The sequence below is a fragment of the Brassica napus genome, chromosome A1 (genome assembly GCF_020379485.1).
Source record: "Brassica napus cultivar Da-Ae chromosome A1, Da-Ae, whole genome shotgun sequence".
Lineage (NCBI taxonomy): Eukaryota > Viridiplantae > Streptophyta > Magnoliopsida > Brassicales > Brassicaceae > Brassica > Brassica napus.
This window is the reverse complement of record NC_063434.1, coordinates 6571016-6586388: the sequence shown is the minus strand read 5'-3', so window position 1 is coordinate 6586388 and position 15373 is coordinate 6571016. Positions and strand designations below refer to the sequence as shown.

General features: G+C 36.4%; 4 protein-coding genes across 6 annotated transcripts; 3 read left to right on the top strand and 1 right to left on the bottom strand.

Moving 5' to 3' along the window:
• Positions 1-180: 180 nt before the first annotated feature.
• On the top strand, positions 181-2595 carry LOC106347891 (zinc finger MYND domain-containing protein 15-like). The gene has a single exon (XM_013787507.3). The coding sequence runs from the start codon at positions 559-561 to the stop codon at positions 2446-2448; it is 1890 nt and encodes a 629-aa protein (XP_013642961.2). The 5' UTR covers positions 181-558; the 3' UTR covers positions 2449-2595.
• LOC106403870 (pentatricopeptide repeat-containing protein At4g21880, mitochondrial-like) lies at positions 2468-7089 on the bottom strand. 2 transcript variants are annotated; one of them, XM_013844654.3, is made up of 17 exons: positions 6846-7089; positions 6693-6776; positions 6571-6624; positions 5877-6488; positions 5616-5795; positions 5444-5505; positions 4916-5023; positions 4720-4833; positions 4533-4628; positions 4304-4402; positions 4105-4224; positions 3927-4031; positions 3672-3836; positions 3439-3566; positions 3274-3352; positions 2862-3079; positions 2468-2740 (listed from the first exon to the last, which is right to left on the bottom strand). In XM_013844654.3, the coding sequence occupies exons 1-17, from the start codon at positions 6985-6987 to the stop codon at positions 2557-2559; spliced, it is 2550 nt and encodes an 849-aa protein (XP_013700108.1). In that variant the 5' UTR covers positions 6988-7089; the 3' UTR covers positions 2468-2556. The 2 variants fall into 2 exon arrangements, with proteins under 2 accessions (XP_013700108.1, XP_013700112.1); XM_013844658.3 differs by having other exon boundaries at positions 6693-6770.
• A 5570-nt stretch (positions 7090-12659) lies between these two features.
• Positions 12660-13572, top strand: LOC106347892 (15.4 kDa class V heat shock protein-like). Its single transcript, XM_013787508.3, has 2 exons — positions 12660-12966; positions 13076-13572. The coding sequence occupies exons 1-2, from the start codon at positions 12825-12827 to the stop codon at positions 13348-13350; spliced, it is 417 nt and encodes a 138-aa protein (XP_013642962.1). The 5' UTR covers positions 12660-12824; the 3' UTR covers positions 13351-13572.
• A 651-nt stretch (positions 13573-14223) lies between these two features.
• Positions 14224-15288, top strand: LOC106347895 (peptide methionine sulfoxide reductase B5). 2 transcript variants are annotated; one of them, XM_013787511.3, is made up of 3 exons: positions 14224-14615; positions 14734-14890; positions 14982-15288. In XM_013787511.3, the coding sequence occupies exons 1-3, from the start codon at positions 14293-14295 to the stop codon at positions 15138-15140; spliced, it is 639 nt and encodes a 212-aa protein (XP_013642965.2). In that variant the 5' UTR covers positions 14224-14292; the 3' UTR covers positions 15141-15288. The 2 variants fall into 2 exon arrangements, with proteins under 2 accessions (XP_013642965.2, XP_013642967.2); XM_013787513.3 differs by having other exon boundaries at positions 14234-14615; positions 14992-15096.
• Positions 15289-15373: the final 85 nt, after the last annotated feature.

Genomic DNA, 15373 nt, shown 5'->3' with positions numbered 1-15373 from the left:
TAAGTTATCATTTACACTTCTACATTACTAGCATTAGCAGGTATAGTGTTCTTTTTTTTTTTTGAACAACAGCAGGTATAGTGTTCAACTTCCAGAAAAAAATGATTTAATAACAATTATGCACAAACTAATTGAAAAAAACTAAGATAAAATATTTAGTATAAAATGAAAATTTTGTAAAATGATATGGTATGGTGCAAATATTATTGTCGGCTGTAAAGTAATAATTCTAAAAAAAAAAAGAATTGATGAAATAGCATCAGATGTCAATTACCCATTAAGTATACACTTCATTGTAGGAACTCTATGATATAACACCTCTAAACTCTTTTTTCTTGAAATTTTCAAATATATATGTACACTACTTTTTAACTTTTGTTTTGTCGGTTGAGGCATGACCGTTTTAACTGCACAAAACCATAGTTTGCCTTCTTCCAGAATTCAAATTCATCTGAAGTTTTGTTTTTCTCTGCTTTGCTTTTAGAAACTGAAACAATCTTCTGGACAGAGCTCCTTTTCACTCAGATCTGACTACTCTTTTGGGGGAAAGCTTGAAGAATGGATTTGCATTTGAAGAACTTGTTTGGTAGATTCCAGGATCAGTTCGGGTCAGGTCCTGGTCTTGGACCTGGATCAGGTGTTTGCCTCATGAAAGTTGAAGGTATATCTCCCAACATGATCCATTCCATTTTCAGAGCTTCAGCATCTTTATACAGAAGTGAGCCATGGAAGAGGCTCAGACCAGGTCACTTGTTTGGTGTCCGGGTGGGAAAAGACTCTGATTGGTCAGGAAAGAGACAGCCTTTTCAGTGTGTTCAGTTCATAGGAGGAGATGGTGGTGATATAGCAATCTATATGTATAGATCCATGAGCTATGCACTGAAGATGAGTGATGATGATTCAAGGGAAATGGCTAGAGTTCCTAATGTTGAGGTTTTAAGAGTTACTTATGAGGTTGAGGCACTGATGCTTCCTTGTAACAAGAGAATGGTTAAGTCTTTGTGTTTAGAAGTTTCTGGAACTGATCGGTTTCCGGTTATCGATGTTGCCCGGTGCATGACCTCTGGTGAGCTGCAGTTTAGAAACCCAACACTTGAAGAGCTTAGGCTTGTGTTTGCTGTAATGAAAGCTCTTTCTTTGGTTCATCCATTGCTTCTTCAAGAGGAGAAGCAAGTCAAGGGGTTGCCAAGGATGATTAAGTTTTCGCCTTTTATAGAGACTGTTGATGTTCAGTGGCCACCAGAGATGTTTAAAGGAAATGACTTTGTTGCTGTCACGGTTTCGCATCCGCCTGGTCAATCATATGAGCAGGAGTGGAATAAAACTGCGGTAATGACACGCGATGATGATGAGCTGGAGCTAGCTTCAGGCATGACCAAAGGTACAGAAGTGGGTTTAAGACGGTGCACAATGTGTGACAAAGCTGTTCATAGAGATGAGTCTGTTTGTTGTAGTCATTGCCGTGCAACCATCTACTGTGGTTCAGAATGTGAGAAACGGCACTGGAGAGAGATGCACAGGAGCGTTTGTAATCTCTATGAAGCTATGATGGGTAGAGAAGAAGAGATCAAGATGAACATCTTCACATTCTCGTGCTATGCTGAAAACCCATGTGAATGGCTTGAATCTTTGGGTGTTCACAAAAAGGGAATGTGGAGAAGACAATGCAGTTGCTATTCTCAGCGTCCTTTTGGGCTCTTACAAGACTCTTCCTCAGATGCTGAATCATGGGGAGGGCTTCAGGAAGGTGAGTATCCACAGGATTTACCAATTCAGAATCCGAAAGAGCATTCACAGGGTATGATCTTCTTGTCAGATTGGTCAGATTACTATGATGTTCGGTGTTTACCACCATCAAGCCCTGTTTCTGATATTCTCTCATACCCTTTAACGCTTTACCACATATTAACAACACTAAGCACCCATTCCAAGAACCTGTTGCTCAAAGGGAAAGAAGTGACTGTACATTACTTAGGTCCAGAACGAGAACTCGACTGGATTAAAGCATTTGCAGAGATCAGTTACTTACTTAATGGTACAGGAACCGTGCAGATCATAATGGTCGGACCTGAAGTTCCATCCGACTTATCTGGTAAAATAGCAACAAACAACAGCAGAGTCAAGGTGAGTTTTGTGAAAGGCTTGTACCAAGAGGAGGTAACATACCTGACACCACCAGACATCGTTGTAGCCTTGAACTGTGACCTGGACAGGTACTCAAGCTGGTCAGGAGCAGTTGAGGCAGTGAACAATCTGCGCATCCCTGGTTTCTTCACTGATAAGACAGAAGATGCTTGCGGCAATGCAAAGGCGGTTTTGCGTAATGCAGGGCTGAATATCTCTCACCCGGTTGCTCCTAACCCTTTCCGCTCACCTGTGAGGACTTTAGCAGAGTCCAGCAATCTTCCCTGTTACAGTAACGGCTTCATCCTTGGGGTGAATACATAAAAGACTGCAAGTGTTGCAATTAAAAAAAAAACTCAGCCATTCTAGTGGCAAAATTGTGTTCATTCCTGTACAACATCTCATACAATTGGGGTAGCTGATGATCTGATCCTACTTTGCTTGGCAAGATAAAGATAATCGTTTCTTTTTCGACGTTTTCTTTTTCGGTTTTGGAGTAAATACAACACGGCTTTCTTTGATTATACATTTAACATCTCTATCATCCTTAGGAATCTTGGATGCTATTTCCTTTGCACTTTTTGAATCTCCTGCAGCCACTAGCACCTGATACATCCTGTAAGACCATAAAACCAAGAACACATTACTCTTCTACCAAGAATAAAACCACTCTCTTAGATAATTGTGATTTTCAAATGGACAAGGATTATTATAAGAAGAGATAAAAGAGCACTTGCCTTAGATAGTTGAGGACATTGTAAGGGAGTTCTGCAAACTGGTACTCTTTCCATACCACTAGAGCGGTCTGCTTATCCTTGGCATTAACACAAGCATGTAGAAGAAAATCTAGACATTTTCTGGAAGGACATAACCCAAGCTCTTCCTTCATAAAGCCCAACAAGTCCAGCCCTAGCTTCACATCACTTGGCTCTGTTTCTGCTATTGACCTAAACACCTGGTTTCAACAATAAGATGCATAGACTTATTCAGGATTTTCGGTGGGTATAGTATACTAAGAACAAGTGAAGAGCTTGCAAAGTTTATTAAAACGTAAGAGAGAAATAGTATTATAGTATACTAGTTAACAATAAGAACAAGAGAAGAACTTGCAACGTTTTTTTAACACGTGTGAGAGAAATAGATTCGGACCTCTTCCAACCAATATTCCAGAGCGATGTCATCCTTGGACAAGTCGTTTTTCGTCTCCTTCAACAAATCAAGAATAGAGCTACACCAAAAAAAACTTTGGATGAAGCATACAATAATAACAATGATGGGAGTACAGTAATATAGAGCACGCATAATCCACTGTACCACGACTTATTGTTGCGGACAGCAAACAGGACAATTTTGAAGAGACCATCTATCCAGTATTTAGAATCATTCAGCTCATGAGCGAGTTGAGCCAACGTTGCCAACTCTTCGTTTGAATCAGCGTGATCCTACAGAAAAATAACTCGAGTTCATTGCAATACGTAATGGTATATCTGGTTCACCATTACTCGGCTAACTTATGAGTAAAACATAAGATTAAAGTAAAAACTTACTATAAGAGTTATAATAGTTTTTGGGTCTACGTGGCAACCAGCTTCCTTCATTTCTTCATAAATACTCAAGGCATCTGTTATATTTCCATTTGATGCCAGAGCATGTATAAGAACACTTTTCAGCTCATTGTGATCCTTTGTCGGTACGTCTTGGTCCATGAGCACCTAATGTAAGAACAAAGATTGCGCTCTTACACTAATTTATGAATATAATCATTTGGAGATTTTAGAAGAGCATATAACACGCATGCCTACCTGTTTTGCCTTCTCAAATTGTTTGCATGATGCATATGCTTTTATGAGGGACATGTAAATGTGCTTACTAGCTTGAACTCCTGCTTCCTTCATCTCCTTGTAATACTTTGAACAAGAATAAAAAAGAAACAGATTATATATATTCCTCATTGTTCAGTACTATATATAATTTGATTACCTCCGCAATAGCCTCCTCTTGGTCGCAATAGTTTATCAGATAGCTAAACGTCACAGAATCAGGTTTAACGTCAGCTTCTTTCATTTCCTTGAGGACCATTAATGCCTTGTTCACATTTTTCTTCAAAACCATACAGAATCCTCCTGTCAAAAACGACTCAAAGGAGAATAATTGAAAAGAGAGCATAGTATATAATTACCTCCCGAAAATATCCTGCCATTATAGAATTGTACATGCTAGAGTTCGGAGCCAAATTAAAATTCTTCAAATTACCAAGCATATTATATGCACCTTCAAACTGCACAAAACCGAGAGGTTCAGCAAACATTGCATCTGTGAGAAACATCACATTCATACTCATTTTCTAGCGATGAAGTTCACTAGGGATAGCAACTGAAGCTGATAAAGTTAGAAACGAAGTTACTTACATCTTTGATTCTTATGCACAAACTTATCGATCTCCTGAAAGTCTCACTGTTTGGCTTGACACACTTGTTGCTCATGATTGAATGGATTCTTTGTACCTGCGAACATGAGGTAATGAAGCTGGTATAAGAAAAAAAAAATTTAAAACGAAACCCAAGGAACATGCTTCGAAAGAAAGGAGGTATGTACCAAATCAAACTCAAGAATCTGGGCAATGGCATCTAATAATGAATGTAGGATGTTTTCCGATATTTCGAGACCTTCTTCACACATATTTTCAACTACATCAAGAGCAGTGGCCACCTATGACACAGAAGACTTATCATTAGTTAACTATAAAGAGTACCGGAAATGGAAATTCAAATTAATAGAAGCGTGCAAATACCTCATTCGAGCCACAAAGATGATTAACGAGCTTCTCATAGGATGAAGATGAAGGCACAATATCTAGTTCTTCATGCAAATTGTTAAACTTCAATATGGCATCATCTACCTATAGCCACCAAAATATGGATGGTTAGGAGTCACAAGCTATCTTCAAAAGAACCTTTAACGACTTAGTGCTACTTGAGAGAGGTGAGCAAAATTTATCTCAGTTTCTGTGAATGGAGTCTGCTACCATTTCCAAACAATAATAATGATAAGTTACTGAATAACTCTGCTTTAATTTACATTCAAAATGGCATAGATATTCAACACAAATATTGGATCGTCTCAAGAACACTGGCTAAATTTGTAGCATACCCAACATGAAAAGCATGTTGAGACCTAACAAAGTGATATGTATTTCAGTACTAGTTAAGATCTAAGACGAGACTTGGGTGCAAGGAACATTGTAAATTAACAAAAATCGCCATACTAGTGTTAAACCAGATGCAAGTATGCTAGAAACAAAACAAAGAAAAGACCTCACCGTGGAGTTTGGGATGCAGGAGGCATAGCTAAATATGAGATTTGAAACCGTCTCCACTTCACCTGGAAACGTTAAGAAACCATGTTGGAATGCTATAAAATGCTCGCAAGAGATTTAACATGTCACCACTATAAAATGATTGTTTCAATTGATTTATTATATCCACATTTACCAGAGTCTCTTAGTTCCAAAAGTAACTTCATTGCAACAGCCTCCAATAGCGAGTTTCCAAGGTATTCAAACACGCTTTTCAGTACTTCCGGCGAAGAAACTTTAGTTATGTCGACAATCTCCAAAAGCTTCTGAAGATCTTCCTTTCTGTCTTTCTCACACAGTGCAACCAAATGATATTCTGTTTACCAAAACCAAAAAAGTTACTTTCAGAGTAAAGCAACATAAATACTTATATCAATCAACACTGCGTATGGCATACCTTGTAGGGTTGATAAACTTATCCTCCCACCATAATCAACCGTATTACAAAGTTCGCGTATCTTCTCCTCATCATTCACTTGAATCCAAAGAAGCATCTCATAGTAAACAAGCCTCTCAACAGACTCAGGACTCGCCTCCCTAATAAACTCTTTAAAAATCTGAAACTCCTCCACCATCTCCATATCAACCAAGTACCTAAAAAACGGCCCGTAAGTCCCTTCCTTTATAGAGAACCCTCCTTGCCTCATCTCTTTCAAATACTCAATAGCTTTCCCAACTTGATCAAGCACATACTCCGCGTCATTGCTTCTCCTCGCGTTCTCCACACAAACCTGAATCCTCGCGTTGTACTCTCTCTCCCCCGCTTCTTTCCCCATTTTAAACAACACCTCGAACGTAGTCTCCTGCCCCAGCTTCCGAGCGCATCCTTTAGAGAGCTTCTTCATAAGCTGCGACTGGTTCTTCTTGAACGTCTCGAACTGTAACCTTCCACGCGCCACGTGTTGTTTCTTTGTCGATGGAGGGAGTTTCCCAGATAAGAAAGCTGACAACTCCAACGTCTTCTTCTTGGAAGAAAAATCGTTATCGTCTTTTCTTTTCCGAGGTTTAACTGAAACCATTTCAAAAAGGTATCAACTTGACTAACACACAATCAATGAAACGCAAGAGAAGGGTACGTACACACTACATACCACCAAAGCCAGAAGAGACTAGACCAGCGAGTGACGACGTTCCACCAGAGGAATCTACAGAAACACTGATGATTTGATTAAACAAATCATTTACAAAAAAAACATCACTAGAGTGTTGTTACCTCCTTGTTGTACAGTGTTGGATGGATCTGTGAAAGACTTAAGCGGCGAGAGAATGTCCGGAAACGAACCCCATGACTCTGTTCCTATTAAAGAACACATTTTTATTTCTAAAGAAGAGATTTTTAAACCGGAGATTAAAAAAAAGGAGGCACCTTGACCATTAAAGTCCATCTCGGGATACTCTCCGGCGACGGCTTCGGCGGTGTTAGCGGCGTCTGGAGGTTTTCTCCCGGCGTTTCTCATCGCTACGCGGAAGATGGCGCTCAGTTTGTGTTTCGCTTTCCTTAAACCCATTTCTTCAAGCGTAGCGAAGATCTAGAGGAGAAGATGATTCATTCGAAGAGTGTGATTAGAAAAACCCTTTTGATAAACCCTCTCCAATGTTTCGTTCGTGTCCGAGAGTGGGGGCATTTATGTAATTAATTGTTTAAACTGAGGGTAGCTTTGAGTTAAGATTTACACTAACAGGGGTCCTGTAATTTTCCTCTTTTTCTTACCGTCCTCTAAAATTTCCTCTTTGAAAATTTTGAATATCTTTTATTCGGTAAAATATCAAGTGGTGGTATATATATATCTGCAACTTGAGGGGTCGAAGCAAATGAGTGGATGGAAATATTTGTATAAGGATATAATTATTTTATTATTTTTGAAAGTTACATTTAGGATTTAGCCATACCTACAATATTTTTAAAAAAAAATTGTATGTCAACAATCTGTTGCACTAAATTTTTATACCTTTTAACCAAAAAAAAAAATATAAATTTTATTGTTTCGTGAGCTTTAAGCTAGGATCAGTTTGGTGACAATATTGAACACAGTTTAGATCTTTTTATTTGCAGGGAACCATGGTTTTATTTAGTGGTCGGTCATCAGTGACAGTGACAATATCAAGAGAACCAAAGTCTCTTACCATCAAACTTTAAAGTACAATCATTTTAGCAAAGTATTTCTTCATCCACAGTATCGAGAACCCCACGTTGCACAAAAAAAAAGGTATCAAGAACCCCCACATTTCACTCGACAAGATTGCTGTTTTTTTCAGTTTAATAAATTATGGGCTAATTGGCGAAATAGCCATTTTTTGATGATAAATTAAGGAAGTAGTGATAATTTTGACATAATTCATTGTCAGGCTTTTGTGCTTCTTCTCACCCGGTTATGCCCTTTAAAGTAATAGGTCACAGGTTTCATATTACAAAGTAAACGACGTGGTGGATTTGCGTCGCACCGTAACAATCACAAAAACATACGGAGCGCGTGACAGAGATGTATTCAACACATTATGAAAGGGGATGCAGATATATGAGTAGATAAAGATCGTAAGTGTACCAAAAACAAACGGCGAATTGACGACAATGAAACAAGTGTATTCTATACCAATTATAGAAGGTCCATACTACGTAGTATAAGGCGAATAGTATCCTTATAAATGTAGTTCCAATTGAAAGAGCATATAAATACTTTGGGTACAGTTGAAATGTGTATAACGCAAGGAAAGAACGTAGTACTTTACCCAAATGAAAGCCAAATACTCATTTTGCCAGCTTCAGATAGGCAAAATCAACAGTTACTATTTAGAACCGAACTATTCCATATGGTATACAACAATATCATAGCTAGAGTTGTGTGGGAGTTAGAAAGTACCGTACATGGGGTTGGATGAAGAGACGGGTACATATAGCGTGGGATACGTCTAATATAACAACATGGACGTGAGGCTTGGCCCTGGTCAACCAAAACCCTTTGAATGCAACAACATGATACAAACCATCAAATTTATATGAGTGTATGTTTCATGCCACATGAACAATATATAATATAAACTTGGGAATGTAATTTACCAATATAATCACTTACAAAGACAATGACTTCTACGGTTGGGGAGAGATGGTGACATAATTAATGACAATGGCTTACAGCTACTCCATATTAAAGAGTAGGAGGAAGCCACGTAAACATGTGGAGTTAGTAAAGATATTTTTACTGTGTGGAGTTAAACAAATGGTGTAAATTAGTAGTTGTATTAATAAATGTTGTATTCCATCTTCTTATCAATGCAAGTCAATCTGAAGAAACTCAAAGCAATGAGGTTGAGAATTTATAAACCCTAATCCAATATCAATCCCAATCTTTCGTAAACTAAACTCAAATTTCGAAATACAAGTAATATTCATTTCTATTCTACATGTACATATAGAATAGAAAATGTGACAAACGATATAACAAATACAAATATATTGTTCAAATTTTGAAGTGTTTGTGATTGCAAGGAATGTGGTAATGCTTACACTAAACTCAAATGTTGATATGGCTATGCCTTCATGGAAGGTGGTAATGCTTGCCCCAATGTCAATTCCAATCGTACATAAACTAAACCCTATCAACTAATCACTAAACCCTACACGGAAATATAAACCCTAATTCAATGTCAACTCCAATCTTTCATAAACTAAACCCTCGCCACTAATACTAAATCCTACATGGAAATATAAACCCTAATCTAATGCCCCAACTCTAATGTCAACCCCAATCTTTCATAAATTAAATCCAAATTTCGAAATACAAGTAACATGCATTTCCATTCTACATGAGCATATAAAATAGAAAAGGTGAATATATAGTTGCTATCTAAAGATCATCTTAATATATTTCTCAAATGTTGATATGGATATATCTTCATGAAAAATGGTAATGTTTGCCCCAATGTAATTGTACATAAACTAAACCATATCAACTAATCCCAGAAATATAAACCCTAATCCAAAGTTAACCCCAATCTTTCATAAACGAAACTCTAACCACTAATTACTAAACCCTACATGGAAATATAAACTCTAATCTAATATGAACCCCAATCTTTCATAAACTAAACCCAAATTTCAAAATTTTATCATATAGAATAGAAAAGGTAAAAATCAATATAGCATAGTGCATATATATTATTCAAATTTTGAAGTGTCTATGATTAATTGGAATGGGCTAATGCTTACACCAAATTTCGATTGACTGTAGCGAAAAAAGAAATGAAGATTGACGGTATTAGAGAAAAGAGATGCAAGAGACAACATCATATAAATATCATTCAACATCACATTGTATTCTTTTTAATTTGATGTCATAATAAATTCTATTCCATTTAAATTCAATACATTATTTCTCTTTACAAAATCATATACAGACTAATATAAAACATATGTATACACCAATTCAGAAATCATATCAATAGAACATGAAACAACAACGAACAAGATGAAACCTCTCTTTCAAGCATCAAATGAAATATAACTTACTAAATAATACATTATATATTAATAAAAATGGCAAATAAGAGAAAAACCAAATTTGAAGGAAAGACAATCTATTCCATTTCATAAAGTAGTATATAAATACTATTACCCTTCCAACTCATCCATGACAAACCTGAAGAACAAAATAAAAATGAAGACACACGTTCGTTTACAAGTTGGAAGGAAATAATAGCATATGAGATAGGCTACAAGTATATGAATTACTTTATGCTTAGGTTATATGTTTAGTTGTGTCAATCTCAAATAGCCTATGCGAGTAAAGAAGTAACATATGCATTTAGAATTGTAACATCTGATATAATATAGAATTTATATATATGGAATGAAACATATGGTCAGATGGAATGAAAAGCGAATAGTATATTAGTTCTGATATGATTCTTCAGAAATAGCAGAGGAATGGAATGACAGGTAGCCAATCTTTAAAACTAAGATTTCCCATTTCAAATAGCACAAGATCCATAAGATATTCCATTTCACAGAGAAGTAAACTTATTTATCGTAAAGGAGACTTTTCATTCCATAATTACTATCCTCCCTTCGCAGTAAACATATGAGTACGACGAACCAAAAAATTTCAACCTTAAATCAATTTGTTTACCTCAGATTACCAGATCAGATATGCAACAGAAACGCTGAGTTAGATTTATCAACTTAGAATAGACTAGGGCTGAATCTATTCCAAATAGGGGAAATGAAATTGAAACAATTGAATATACGTTAGAAAACAGAAAAGTTACAATATTACAACAGATCTCAACCTAATCGCCGATATGAAAGAGATGAGGTTCTGGTGATCGTTCACGCCGATCACACTTACGAACTCTTCTCGCAACCAATTTAATTGTACATAAACTAAACCATATCAACTAATCCCAGAAATATAAACCCTAATCCAAAGTTAACCCCAATCTTTCATAAACGAAACTCTAACCACTAATTACTAAACCCTACATGGAAATATAAACTCTAATCTAATATGAACCCCAATCTTTCATAAACTAAACCCAAATTTCAAAATTTTATCATATAGAATAGAAAAGGTAAAAATCAATATAGCATAGTGCATATATATTATTCAAATTTTGAAGTGTCTATGATTAATTGGAATGGGCTAATGCTTACACCAAATTTCGATTGACTGTAGCGAAAAGAAATGAAGATTGACGGTATTAGAGAAAAGAGGTGCAAGAGACAACATCATATAAATATCATTCAACATCACATTGTATTCTTTTTAATTTGATGTCATAATAAATTCTATTCCATTTAAATTCAATATATTATTTCTCTTTACAAAATCATATACAGACTAATATAAAACATATGTATACACCAATTCAGAACTCATATCAATAGAACATGAAACAACAACGAACAAGATGAAACTCTCTTTCAAGCATCAAATGAAATATAACTTACTAAATAATACATTATATATTAATAAAAATGGCAAATAAGAGAAAAACTAAATTTGAAGGAAAGACAATCTATTCCATTTCATAAAGTAGTATATAAATACTATTACCCTTCCAATTCATCCATGACAAACCTGAAGAACAAAATAAAAATGAAGACACACGTTCGTTTACAAGTTGGAAGGAAATAATAGCATATGAGATAGGCTACAAGTATATGAATTACTTTATGCTTAGGTTATATGTTTAGTTGTGTCAATCTCAAATAGCCTATGCGAGTAAAGAAGTAACATATGCATTTAGAATTGTACCATCTGATATAATATAGAATTTATATATATGGAATGAAACATATGGTCAGATGGAATGAAAAGCGAATAGTATATTAGTTCTGATATGATTCTTCAGAAATAGCAGAGGAATGGAATGACAGGTAGCCAATCTTTAAAACCAAGATTTCCCATTTCAAATAGCACAAGATCCATAAGATATTCCATTTCACAGAGAAGTAAACTTATTTATCGTAAAAGAGACTTTTCATTCCATAATTACTATCCTCCCTTCGCAGTAAACATATGAGTACGATGAACCAAAAAATTTCAACCTTAAATCAATTTGTTTACCTCAGATTACCAGATCAGATATGCAACAGAAACGCTGAGTTAGATTTATCAACTTAGAATAGACTAGGGCTGAATCTATTCCAAATAGGGGAAATGAAATTGAAACAATTGAATATACGTTAGAAAACAGAAAAGTTACAATATTACAACAGATCTCAACCTAATCGCCAATATGAAAGAGATGAGGTTCTGGTGATCGTTCACGCTGATCACACTTACGAACTCTTCTCGCAACCAATTTCACAAGCACATACGATTTCCCCTTTACAACACACTTCTTGGAGTCGAAGAAACACAGAGGAGGCCGACAGTGATGATTGTGGAGAGAAAATCGGTGGTTTGGAAGAAGGCCAACAGTGGCAATTGTGAAAAGGGAAGATGTGAAGTCGAGTAAGCCACGATTTACCTTTGTAGAGTTAATAATTAATTTTTGTTTTATTTTTTTTAGCAGGTTACGCCGGTTGAGGATAAGGGTATTACAGTATTAATATGTATATGTAACAGCGTGTATATGTCTGTTAGGGGAAATAGTTACTCGGTGAATTATGCTTTTTTTCATAGCTATAGAGCCCAATTACCCTAAAATTATATCGATTTTTAAAGTGTTTTTTTAACAAAAGTGTTTTTTTAAATCTTCTTTCATTAATGATTGAGTTTTCAAGGTAGACAACAAGTTGCTCAAATGGATCAAGTTTAGTTCAAGTGGGTGGCATCTGTTTAATTACTATAAATAGGAACCATAATCCAAAAACAATCCACAAGAAAAAAAAGAGAGAGAAAAAATGGATTTTCAGAGGATTCAATTGACACCATGGGAATATCTTCTATCATCACGAGCTCTTAATGGCTACCAAGTTTCTCAAGAGAATCATATTCGTTGGTCTCAGACTCCAGATTCTCACATTTTCTCTGTTGATCTTCCTGGTAAATAAAATAATATAACTAACTAATCCCTCAATTATATATTCACTACCACACATTTTTTTTAAGATCATCTTTATGTTTTTTGTTTTTTTTTTAATTCTTGAATCAGGTTTGAGGAAAGAAGAAATAAAAGTGGAGATCGAAGATTCTATATACTTAAACATACGCACGGAGACAACAGAGAGGTCACCGGATCCACCGGTCAGGAGTTTCAAGAGGAAGTTCCGGTTACCAGAATCGATAGATATAACCGGAATATCAGCTGGTTATGAAGACGGTGTGTTGACTGTGAGTGTACCAAAGGTGGTTTTGGGAAGGAGGAGTTTCTTCATTGATCCTTCTGATGTTCCTGAAAGTCTTCAAGTTCTTGCAAGAGCTGCTTAAACAAGTCGCTTTTGTTTCTTTATTCCTTTTGTCAAGACTAGTTTGATCTTTGCTTTTTAAAAAGTCTGGTTTCTAATCTTTTATTGGTACTTAACTGCTTATATATTAATCCAAATCCTAAGTTTGTGCCTTCAAAAGGAAAGGTAAAAAAAAATGGTTCCATGAGAATTGTTTGATCTTTTACTCATTATATGGTTTTAAAATTTTTATTGGTCATGTAAACGCAAACGCAAAAATTGATTTTGAAACAATTGAGGCCCAGGATAATGTTGGTGAACCAATGGCCTAAGCTTGTTAGGGCAGTTAAGGAAGTCAACTTGGAAAAGATTTGGAGGAACAAACCCAACCTCCATTTCATTACTCTTTTACCTATTTGAGGCTTAACACTGAACTTTGATAAGAGCAGTGCCCACCTATGCTATAAAGGAATGATCATCGGTCAGCTGCCGAGAATGGACTGGAGAGTTAACCAGAAATTAAAAAATCAACAGAAGAGAGTCCCAACAATAAGTAATAAGCTTCTCATAGCATGTAGATGAAGGCATAGTAGTAATAAGTTCTTGGTGCAACTTGTTGAACTGCAAAACATCATCAACTAGCTCAACTTAATCATTGTGCATATTTTAATATATCATAGTGTTTGAAGTGTTAATCTAATTATTTTCGTTTTTACTTCCACAGAAACAAACCAGTTTCATTTCATGAAAGGTCTTCTTGCAAAAGAAGGATTCTTCACATTTTTAAAAGAGGAGCCTTTGTTAAAGAGGACCATCTCACACTCTCCACTTAAACTCTGCTGGCCTTGGCATGAGTGGAGTCTACTAGCCTTATGGGCTTTATAAATTAGGCCCATACTAATGAAGATTCCAGACAAAACTTAAAAAAAAAATAGAAACACATACAAAGCTCTGTCCGAAGAACGAAAGAGATAAAAGAGCAACAATGGCGTTGAACGTCATCTCATCATCATCTTCAGCCACTTCCATTTCCATGACCTTTGCTTCCACCATCAGAGCCTTCGTTAGACCTTCTCTCTCCCTCAGAACCACTCCATTTGCTCGCTCTCCGTCGAAGCTTAACCTCCTTCCTCTCCCCGCCTCTCCTTCATCATTTCCTCCGCTCCGTCTTCGTAGCCGAGGCTTCCACGGTGGTCGTGTCACAGCAATGTCTTCTCCTGCTCCCGGATCGGTGAATAAGCCAGAGGAAGAATGGCGTGCGATTCTGTCTCCTGAGCAATTCAGGATCCTGAGGCAGAAAGGCACCGAGTAAGAGGAATCTCTATTTTTGAGTGTGTTTGTTAATTGCATGTGTTTGCTAGATTATAAATGTGGTTTCACACAGTTTGTTTCTATGTTGTTAATGGATACGACATTTAAAATGTAGATATCCAGGAACAGGAGAATACAACAAACTATTCGAAGACGGCATCTATTCATGTGCAGGATGTGGGACTCCTCTTTACAAATCCGCCACCAAATTCGACTCCGGTTGTGGCTGGCCAGCTTTCTTTGACGGCCTTCCCGGTGCTATAAACCGAACTGTAAGATTATCAAATCAAGAAATCATTATCAGACTTCATTGTTTTGATAAACTAAACTGTTGAAAACATCTTTATTACATGTTAATCTCAGCCTGATCCAGATGGGAGAAGAATCGAGATCACTTGTGCGGCTTGTGGGGGACATCTCGGCCATGTTTTCAAAGGAGAAGGTTTCCCTACACCTACCGATGAGCGACACTGTGTGAACAGTGTTTCTCTCAAGTTCGCACCAGGGAATCAAGACTTGTAATAATGTTCTTGGTGTTGTGTAATGCTTCTGTCTATGTCTTGTGTGTCCTGCTCGTTATAACCAGTGTTTAGTTCCATTAATGTCGTTGAATCAAAAGTCTTGAGACTCTTGGTATTGTCATAATCATACATACATTAGATTTTTCACAGACTGGCGAAAAAAGTAACTTCACTTCTTTGTAGATAACTTCTCTGACTTATCTCAAGAGCTCAGGATTTGACGACATAAATTTT

Excerpts from the sequence above, each read along its gene's own strand:
- LOC106347891 (XM_013787507.3), top strand. The coding sequence starts at position 559 with ATGGATTTGCATTTGAAGAACTTGTTTGGTAGATTCCAGGATCAGTTC.
- LOC106347895 (XM_013787511.3), top strand. The coding sequence starts at position 14,293 with ATGGCGTTGAACGTCATCTCATCATCATCTTCAGCCACTTCCATTTCC. Across the intron at positions 14,616-14,733 it reads CTGAGGCAGAAAGGCACCGA|ATATCCAGGAACAGGAGAAT; the intron begins GTAAGAGGAATC and ends TTTAAAATGTAG. Across the intron at positions 14,891-14,981 it reads CCGGTGCTATAAACCGAACT|CCTGATCCAGATGGGAGAAG; the intron begins GTAAGATTATCA and ends TGTTAATCTCAG.
- LOC106347892 (XM_013787508.3), top strand. The coding sequence starts at position 12,825 with ATGGATTTTCAGAGGATTCAATTGACACCATGGGAATATCTTCTATCA. Across the intron at positions 12,967-13,075 it reads TTTCTCTGTTGATCTTCCTG|GTTTGAGGAAAGAAGAAATA; the intron begins GTAAATAAAATA and ends TTCTTGAATCAG.
- LOC106403870 (XM_013844654.3), bottom strand. The coding sequence starts at position 6,987 with ATGGGTTTAAGGAAAGCGAAACACAAACTGAGCGCCATCTTCCGCGTA. Across the intron at positions 6,777-6,845 it reads GATGGACTTTAATGGTCAAG|GAACAGAGTCATGGGGTTCG; the intron begins GTGCCTCCTTTT and ends GTTCTTTAATAG. Across the intron at positions 3,353-3,438 it reads GTCCGCAACAATAAGTCGTG|CTCTATTCTTGATTTGTTGA; the intron begins GTACAGTGGATT and ends TTTTTGGTGTAG.